This window comes from Liolophura sinensis, chromosome 7 (assembly GCF_032854445.1).
Source record: "Liolophura sinensis isolate JHLJ2023 chromosome 7, CUHK_Ljap_v2, whole genome shotgun sequence".
NCBI classification, from domain to species: Eukaryota; Metazoa; Mollusca; class Polyplacophora; order Chitonida; family Chitonidae; genus Liolophura; species Liolophura sinensis.
In genome coordinates, this window is record NC_088301.1 from 46,050,461 (window position 1) to 46,060,845 (window position 10,385).

The 10,385-nt window shown below is 36.4% G+C and overlaps 1 protein-coding gene across 1 annotated transcript in view; it reads left to right on the plus strand.

Annotated features, from left to right (window-relative positions):
* Positions 1 to 5,080, plus strand: part of LOC135471173 (ribitol-5-phosphate xylosyltransferase 1-like) — a 49,023-nt gene extending 43,943 nt beyond the window's left edge. Inside the window, exons 4-6 of the mRNA XM_064750268.1 lie at positions 2,047 to 2,352; positions 3,368 to 3,538; positions 3,946 to 5,080. Coding sequence (XP_064606338.1) covers positions 2,047 to 2,352; positions 3,368 to 3,538; positions 3,946 to 4,360 — 892 coding nt within the window. The 3' untranslated portion in view covers positions 4,361 to 5,080. The remainder of the gene's footprint in view (positions 1 to 2,046; positions 2,353 to 3,367; positions 3,539 to 3,945) is intronic.
* Positions 5,081 to 10,385: the final 5,305 nt, after the last annotated feature.

The window sequence follows — 10,385 nt, forward strand, 5'->3', positions numbered from 1 at the left end:
TCTGTTTGTTAGTCTGCATTTAGCATCTGTTCTCTTGAATAGCTTTTTGATATAATCACACTCAATATTTTACCTCAGGTTATTGCTTTTGGAAATTCATCAGTTTTGGTCTGCTCATTTTGGATAGTGTAAAACTCCCATAGATCTAAGCTGTTATGTTTCTGACATAGGTTTTCATTGACGATGAGTGTCATAAAATAACATAATATTAGCTAGACTTCAGATCTATATATGACTTCACCTCTTAACTGATAGACCAATTTGTTGGTATACTTGATAAATGTGCAGAAAAAAAAAGATAGTTAAAACATAAAAGTATATTTAACTTGATGTACATTTGAAATTTCTTCCTTGCCTTAACACACATCTTGGTGATGGATCAATATGAGAGAATGAACTGTCTTTGGTGTGCTGCTCGAATCATGTTCCATGGGTGTAAATCTATGTGCTTCACTGTGTAAATTTGAGATGACCCCCATTCATTACATCACCTGATGACAAGCAGCTGTCTTAACCCAGTGCCCTTCTAAGAAGTTGAGTAACTTGATGTTTTTCTCTTCACAGCTGTCAGACATTAAAGTTATTTCTGACAGACAAGACAGCATTAGAAACCAGATAGCCAAAATATGTTATCAAATCCTCAAGAGTATTTCAGAACCATTTACCCAGCTGTATAAGAGAAGAGCCCAAGTGAACCTGGACACTACTGACATCACTTGTACATAATGCTGAATACACCAACTAATTGTATCCCAGGGTTCTTCCCCCACATACGTGTACATTTCATAGGCCTCTGGAAATTTTTCATATGGTGTATGCACCTATAGAATCAGACAGGAACAGTTCATAGGCCTATGGATGAAAAGACTTGTTCATTTGCCAAGTTCACATCAAAATTTAGAAGGCGTGAATTGTGCAACTAATATATGGAGTCTAGAGGTCTAACAGGCACATGTGTACATATCTGTGTCCACTTAACAGTATATGCATGCATGAAAAATTCGAGAGCAAAATATCTGTAATATTTAGATATGCAGAATATACATCTCCTAAACTGGTCAATAATTTAACCGCAAATGTTGCTCCTATTGCCTCAAGGCTAAATATTGGGACAAAATTCCCAAAACTCTATGAATTACTGATGCAACTTTTGTCTCCAAAATAAAAGTAAAATGTGCATAAATTGCACTGAAAGTTGCAGTGTCACAGGCAGAAAGGTTGAGGGTTTAGGGTACCTCTATCCTCAGTGTTTGTGAGGACCCAAGACTTAAAATTGTAGAATCCATAGACTTGTACCAGGAGTGCTTTTATGGCCCTGTTACTTACTTGTAGTCTGAGTTGTTGACGGTAAAACTCCACTCAAGCAAATAATAAATGTGCCGTTATGTCCATGAGACAGTCAAGCCGTCTCTCGGGAGAGTGTTATGTCTGCTAGCTGAACATGTACAGTTAACAGTCTTAGTTCATACACTTCCCACAAGAAATGAACCAGTTCTCTTTTCATCTTGTATTCTGCTTCTAAGTTGGTACTTTGGTGAGCCATACACAACAGTCTGAAGTGCGGAGGCACGAGGCTGTGCCATTCATAAATACACAGAATTAGGAGTTTTCTCTCATTATTTTTAAATTCAACATGTAAATCTATGTAGCAGTCGAAAAAGCAATTACCAAAGTCGCTCATGTCACCAAACAAAAACAACAGAAAAACATAGACTTGCTCATACATGTTCCTTTCATAGATTTACCTGTACATGTGTATGATTTAAAACTTTTGAAATCCTTTCCACAAAACTGTGTCTTTCAAACAAATAATGTTACATCAGGATCAATAGATTAAGCATATATATTAGTTCTGTACAAGAAGGCAATGTAAAGGGCTTGCAGGTGGATTGTTTTGTATGAGGGGAAGTAACTCTTTCATTGCACAGGTACAATATATCCAGTATAGTGTGTTGTCCAAATCAATGTCTAACATACAACTTTATCAGTATATAGTTTAACGTTAAATGGTAAATAACTGTCGTATTTATTTATTTTTCCTTTTAGGTTTCGAACAGGTCCAGGTGTCATTCCAAGCAAGGTTCCAAAGACAGTGGAAAACTTAATTTTGGTGCTAAATGGACGAGAGCCTTCCAAAATAGATTTTGCCAAACTTTGGTTAGATCATCTGCCAACATTCCGCCAGTTAAGGAATGTTGCTGTCTTTCTTCTAGGCAATGAACAGTGTGATAATGAGTGGATCAAACCCTACATGGAATTCATGGGTGGAATTGTCAAATTTGTGTATTTGGTGTATGACAGTCCAGATATTGATGATGTAAATTTTTACCAATGGCCACTTGGTGTAGCCACGTAAGTAACTTTTTACTTTTCTTTAGTTAGATGAATCATTAAATGGAATAGACTTTTCTCATGCACACCTTCAGCAGGTTTGTTTCATTCCAACTAAAAATTCACTCGAAAGATAACGAGGCAATTCATGGCCATTTACTTTTGGTGCAAAAGTAGGATATAATCCTTCTTTCCAAACAAACCTCAAAACACCTGTTTACGATGATTAGAACTCCGAGATTCAGGGAAAATGAGGTGGCATTGAACCTGAATCGTTTATTAATTGGTGAAATTCAAGGTAAAATGAAGTACCTTAATTCTTCAACCTTTTCAACTGTCTGTGCAACCAATATTTTAAAACATCCTGAGAAAACTATTTATCAGGTGTAGAGAAATAATATGCAGTTTGAGGAAGCTTGTATATTCAGTTTTCACAAATAAATCATTTTTAACTTCATTTCCATAATAATTGTGTCCATAAATTCCACTGAAAAAAGTGCTTTAGAGGTTGAAAAGGTCAATGATTTACAATAGTTGAATTACTACACAAGAGGTCTTAAACAAGCGTTCAAATTTTTCAACACATTTTATACCCTCCATACCAGTATATTTACTCTAAAGCAAATATGCTTCCTACAAAATGTGTCAAATCTTACTTTCTTGAACAGTTTGAGGAACAGTTGTATACGAAATTCACCATATCTGTATACCAAAACATATTACACGTGCATATTTATGGACATCTAGCAGTTCCTGAACACCACTGGTGTTCCACCAATATTGCAATGCAATTCATCATATGCACCAGGGGTTTGTGAAACTTGGGAAAGTTGGTCAGTATCTTGCTAAAATTGGTTTGCTGCACAGCCAGATACTCCTTTTTCCTCCAATTCTTGAGAAGGTGTTAAGCTTAAAGCAATACTCAATGAAATCAGAAAACGTACCTCTAATGCATGATAAATTTGCCTAGATATACATGTACGTAAAAAGGCAAGAGTTGATAGGATGATTAAGTTCACACCATTTGGTGTTTCAGATACAGGGATTTTCCAAAGGTGGACAGTGCTCATCTACCTATAGAAATTCATAGGAAGTACAGCTGTAATTTTCTAGGAACAATATATAGAAATTCCTCTAGGGAGAAGCTTGTCGAGACCTTGAAGGAGGGGCAGTACCAGGATATGTGCTATGTGAGGGCACGATATGAGTAAGTATCAAACAGACAGGCCCTGCCAGGGAACTGCTTTAAAATTACATGTATACCGACTAAGGTTGGTTAGTCTACAGTATACATGTAAAGTCTATGTCAAGTACCTTCTGTAGCTTTTACAACCATCCAAGTTTGTGTTAGGGGCACCTGCCAATGTACAGTTGTACACCATCCATAAACATAGTTTTTGTGTACGAAATGTTTTTTTCTTCTTTAGAATGTACAAGAAATTTGATTTTTAATGAAGATAATGTGAAGATAAATCAGAGCATAATTGACCATAAGTTGACCATCTTTTCCAAGTCTGATTCAGGATAGTGGTTTTCCATCCTTATGACCTAGATTGCCTTTGCACTTTTACTCAGTCTGTTTTAGCATGATCATTTTGTGTTTTTGTTTCTCAGGTGGTTGCCGAAGGAGTCGGCGGATAGCCGTGATGACTACCTCAGGGCCCTGGCTCAAAGTGATATGACCCTTAGTCCCGTAGGACAGAATACAGAGTGTTACCGAATCTACGAGGCCATGTCCTACGGTTCTATCCCAGTTGTGGAAGATGCCATGACACCAGGACAATGTGGGGCTTCCAAATCCTCTGCCAATTTTCCTCTAAGGCTCCTAAAACAATACAAGGCACCTGTGATTTATGTTAAAAATTGGAGCGAACTTGCCGGCCTCTTGAAAAATGAGCGCCAGCTTACTCAGCAGCAAAAGGCTGCTCGTCGGCGTGAAATTATTCGATGGTATGAAAATTTTAAGTCACAAATGAGGGACAAATTTGCGTGGACAGTGTTGGAACGTTTCTTTAAGGTTAAGCGGTAGCACAGGGTACCTATAGGATGATGTACATGAAAGACATGTATATGTAGTACTTGGCATGAAAGGTGAGTAAAAGTGTGAAAGAAAGTGTCAGATTACATTGGATTTCACCACTTACCACCATGTTATCATTGTTCAAGTTATAAACTGCCCTTCCATGATGAAAAAAAAAAAGTAAATGATTTACAGGATTTGAAGACTATATTATCTGACCAGAAAGAAATACATCTAAGCTTTGGGATTCCTAGTTGTTTAAAGTATAAGATCATTTTGACCTTATATGAATTTTGTTGACATTAACACGATAAAGAATCACTGTATTTTCTAGATTAGAACACCTATGTAAAAGAAGTTGAAGACAGATTAAGTTACATATTATCATGATTCTGATCTGAGTACATGTGCAAGAGCATTTCGGCTCTATATGGTAAGACTCTATAGGCTTTGGACATAGACTTTGTGTCAACATATACATAGTTTCAAGCGTTACCATGATCCAGATATTGCCAGTATCATCAGCATTTCACGTCAAAATTGGAAAATGTTGCAATATGTTGGTTTGGAGATTATGGAACTTCAGAAACTTGCGAAGGAATATACATGTACATGTTTGATTTGGTTTATAGGTGTTTAACACCATGCATAATATTTTGCATATATGACTGTAGTCAGTTTATTAGGAGAGGAATATAGACATGTCTAATCAGTTTATCACATTCAGATGGAGACAAATCTGAAAGACTATATATATATAGCATACACAAGTGTTGGTTGTAGTAACACTAAAATATTCATAGTATCTTTCATATACTAGTTACGAAAAAGTGACCTGTATATACCTACGTGTATATAACATAGATCATTTTATTGCATGAATGTGTATTCCAGAAAGTCTAGTCGTCATATTCGACAAGAAAATAAGCCACAATTGTAATATTTTACCCTAGGTTGTTTTTCCCTCATTTTTGGTTGTGGTTCTATATTTAAGGTGAATGTATATGTTTGTTTGTTTTTTGGATAACTGAGACATGTTTTAAATATCTTTTTTGTGCAAGATTGTTTTGTGCAAGTGCTTTCCCAGCCTCTCTCTCTCTCTCTCTCTCTCTCTCTCTCTCTCTTTTGCAGTTGGTTTTTTGAAAAACAAAAGGGAGTAAACATATTGGCAGAAATATAAGGAAATTTTGCTGTGATACCATCTTGTATATGTATCAAACATTAAAAGTGATGTAGAATTGTTATAGATTTCTTGGTTTAAGAAGCAAGGAAGTCAGGTTAAGCTCAGTTTTGGATATAGTAGATTTTTCAAGCATGACCAAATTTGTAGAATTTACCCCAAAATCCTGTCTCCACTCTGCCAGTCATCATTAGTTCTGTATTCTTTTAATAAATTGCAAATTGGACAGTAGTGAATTTCACAATCAGGGTCATAGTATTGGGGAAGGTATATGGTATAGAACTTAATGATATAATGTAAACTACATACAGTGTATCTTAGGATAAAACAATCTACAATAATAGTTGATATTAAATGGATAACATTCATGGGTTATGTCTTAAATGAAGTTTTTATTAGAAAGTTAACTCTACTACTTACTCAGTGTTTACATAATATAGACCTACATCAACATGTAGAGAACGGAAGGATTTTGTTGATATACAGTATACATATGTATGTTATCAATGAATGTGAACTTATTGATTTTTATGATGTAATCAGGTCTGCCTTTCTGGGCCCAAAGCTTTAAATTGGTTTCCTTTTAAACTTTGTTACAAATGGCCTTTGTTGTGAATTTGTATTTTTAAGACATTGATGAATTTGATATACATACATGTAGGCTAGTGAGTCATGAGAAGGAATTTAAGATCAAGTGACGTTTACTCCTCTTTGTTTTTTTTTAGCTTGTGCTTTTCTCTCTTTTTCTAAAATTTGGGAAACTACTTGTACTTAATTGTACATATCTTTCTGGGAAAACAGCACTATTCTTGATTATGTGTTTTCAGTCAATTTTACCTGTGGTAAAGTGTAGTAAAAATATATAGGCCTGTGGCTTTTTGGGTTGAGCAGTAGTGAATGATAATTTATGGACTTAATGGATGTGACCATATTAGTATAATATGAACGTTGAAGGCAGACTCTGGAAAAACCCAACAACAAGATTGTGATGCTGTTATATTGATTTCAAGTTCTGTTCCTTTCCCATCTCATGTCACATTAGAAACAATACAATTTTACACATTTGTAACATTGCAGATATTGTGCTACAATCAGTTTTTGAAGTAACCATGGCTAGAGGTCCTACTTCACATCCAAAACCACCTAACAGAATGAAAATTAAATGCCATTGCCCTATTCCAGACACCTGTGGACATTATTTATGAATGTGGGTGAATATGGGATAATGAATGAAGTTTGGTGCTAAATGGCTGAACAGATACCTACGCCATTCCTTGTAAAATAGTCTCCCATGAAATGAGACATCTCAAATTACATACAGGTCATAGATGGAAAAGTGATTCTGGTTTTCATAACTATGGGGTGGTGTTAGCGAAGGTGTATTTGTACGGATCGCTACTGTTACATGGCTTACAGTTACAACTGGATCTAGCTTTATTTGCACAAGTAGGCCTGTCTCATTTCATGGGAGCCTGCCGATAGGCCTACATGCAATAAGTGAGCAGTATTCAAGGTTCCAAGAACATCATTCATCATAGAATTGGTCTGTAATGCTTCTTGAAGTCCAAGAATTAATTGCATACACTCACTCACTCACAGAGGCTGATTTGGGATGAATAAAGGGAGATAACCAGTGCAATACTGGTTATTCCCCGTGATGATTGGTGTGACCAGCCAGTGGGGGCGTTAACTATTCAGAAACTTCCAGAAGTTAGCCACAATCCATTGGGCCTGTAACATGTTTTGATTTTATTTGTTTGGCATTTTACGAATGTACTCAAGAATATTTCACTTATACGACGGCAGCCAGCATTATGGTGGGAGGAAACCCGGCACAGCCTGGGGGAAACCCACGACCATCCGCAGGTTGCTGGCAGACCTTCCCACTTATGTAACATGTAATGAAACTTTATATAGCACGAAACACCATTGCAGACTGGTAGGAGGATACATACACATTTTAGCACTTCAGTCCACAAGTGTTAACCTGTGTTTTCTAGCTGTGTGTGTGTGTCACAATGAGCACGCTCGACTCAAATAACACCTGTATAATAACAAAGCATTTTGTCACATTGTGTTGGATGATTACCTTGTTAGACAGGAACATGCAGAACTAGGTACAGTGCGCTTGTTTTGTGTTAGGTAAGAGTGTATTTTTCTATATATTTTGGTAAACAGTGAGTGTTTGAGACCACAGAAGACAGAGTCTAAGTCTGTTAATTATAGTATGTTATTTGTGTTACTGTTAATTTATAAAAGCAAACAAGTCAATAAATACAATCACCTCTTATCATATAAAAGTAACTTGATTGGTTGTTGTTCTCTTTATTCAATACAGTTTATTCGAAAGGTGATTTCATGATTTTGTTGCAAGCTGGTCATGACTTGTCCAGGTGATACTGGATCATTGATATAATTTACTGGATTCAACCAAGTGCTGTATCAAAACAAAGAATAGGACACTGCCATATTGGTTTCCATATCAACTGTGTATTGCTTACAAAATCATAACCTAACAAGGATTTGCTACCATGCTTAGATGTTGACAATGACAACATATCGAATACAACAATATTACATAACTCAGTGGTAAAGTCACTTGTCATTCAGTCACTAGGTCACACGAGACACAGCTGTCAATGCAGATTGGAGTGAGAAAAACAACCATGGTCCAGGGCAAATTCCTGGTGAGTGGTCGAAGGGACGAACACCCCAGAAAACATGATTTTGTGTGTTTTTAGCTGTATTTTGGAAGCTTTTGTTCGCAAGCATACACAGTTATTTCGTCATTAGGCGAGATGAAAACCTCATACAACATTATGACACAATTTTGTTTTAGAAAAAAAAGAAATTTAATCCTTTTAAATACATTGAAAGTAAAAACGTTATTTTTTTTATAAAAAGAAAGGTAAAAGTTGACAGGAATTGAAACTTTTCTGCGTGAAAATACTGTAAATCTTCAACTTCGACCTCCAAAGCACTTTTTTCAGTGACAGTTATGTGTACAATTATTATGAAAAGGACACTAAAACGATTTTGTGTCATTCAAGAAACTTGCTTGAAAAAATTTTGAAATTTATTTCTTTACACCCCATACATAGTTCTCTCAATGTTTCAAAGTATTGGTCACAGGCATGGTTGAAAAGGTTGAAGAATAATGGTAGTCATATTGGTGGAAGACAAATGATCTCTAGTGTCAAGAGAACATTAGGTGAATGTTCTCTGAATGAATGAACAGGATAACTTGCTAAAAGGTTGATGGTGGTTTACTTCCGCACAGGTTTTCCTTGTTAACCATTAGTTAAATCCAATTACCAAAATCACTCGCTGGAGACTTTTTATTTACCATATTTATTATTTTCAGATAACTCCTTGATGAACACCAGACATCTGAAGTTGAACCCAGTTGCTGATTACCCATGAATTAAAAATTCTGAAATGGCACTTGAGGCTTCTTTTAGTTCTCTGGATTTAGGGAATCTTCAACAACTTGTAAAACTATCTTAATGTATACCACATGTAGCTGTAACAAGGCTGCAAGTTGTGTGTAGTGTCTTCAGTACAGCATTTCAGTGAGGCAGCACTGAGCTTGTCTGCCATGCAAATGAAATGTAAAACACATTTTTCATTTTACGAAGAATCTAAGCCATCATCTACATGACCAAAATGTGTTCCAGATAAGCACAACAGTTGACATATATATGTATTTGGATTTAAACTACCGGTAATTTTCATAAGCCAACAGTTGTATTCTGATTTGATTTTTGACCGTAAAGGTCTTTTCAAGGAATATTCGTAAAGTAGGCCTACCAATTACATTTGCCCATCTTGTAATTTAGTAGCCATTGAAAAATTAACTTGCTTGTTAGCTTTCAAGCTCATATATACAACCTTGCACAACAAGAGTAACCTAATCAGTTAAACCTAGGCTCACACTGACCACAATATGGAGATGAGCACACTTGAGATATTTAAGATCCTGGCAGGTATAGGTATAATAGAGACCTTGGCTTGTTGGCGTGACACAAAGATCTAGGAGCCTCTCACCCCGGTTTATTTTCTGGCTCTGCCTGGGTTGTTCACCATAAACGCATTTATGCTTGCCGTTGTCGTATAAGCGGAGGTTTGCCCATTAAGTGAAATAAATAAACCCATCAAATAAATAAATAAATAAAAGTGTGTGAGCTCAAACTACCTGTACACAATACGAAATCATTACCGTGTTTCTTTTTTTTTCTTGATGACTAATCTAAAGCTAATCTGCTAAGCTAATTAATTTTCCATAAGCGACAATGTTAACGTTTAGCGCTGTAACTCAGTCCCAAACATTCTGTGGCCAATAATCTTTGGTCCATACCTGACCCAGCCTGAGAGAAAGAAGCCATAAAAATTTTGACAGGTTGACCGTCAAAATCTGGACCTTTCTATGCCGGCAGCTGGGAGGGGTGCCTAGCAACACCAAGGGGACCCGCACCCTCATCACCCGAACTCGTCCAGAATTTTCATCAGTAAAATTCATACCTGCCCAAAAGCTTAGATAATTTCCCTCATTTTGATACCAAGCATGCACATGTACACCAAAAACGGAAGACAGCAAGAAAAGATTTTACACCCTAAAATTCACAGAATTACATGAAAAGACTTTACACCCTAAAATGCACAGAATTACATTCGTCCTCCCGAAAAACGGAAGTTCTAATGGGGGTCTATGTCCATATTAGCCTCATCTAGGCGCTAAGAAGTTCAGCGAAGACCATGGGGAAAAGTTTGACGCCTCTGTTCGGACCGAAGGTAGTCACATGATACAAAAATCATGTGACAAATATTCATTCAAAATGGCGGCTGCTTCAAAGA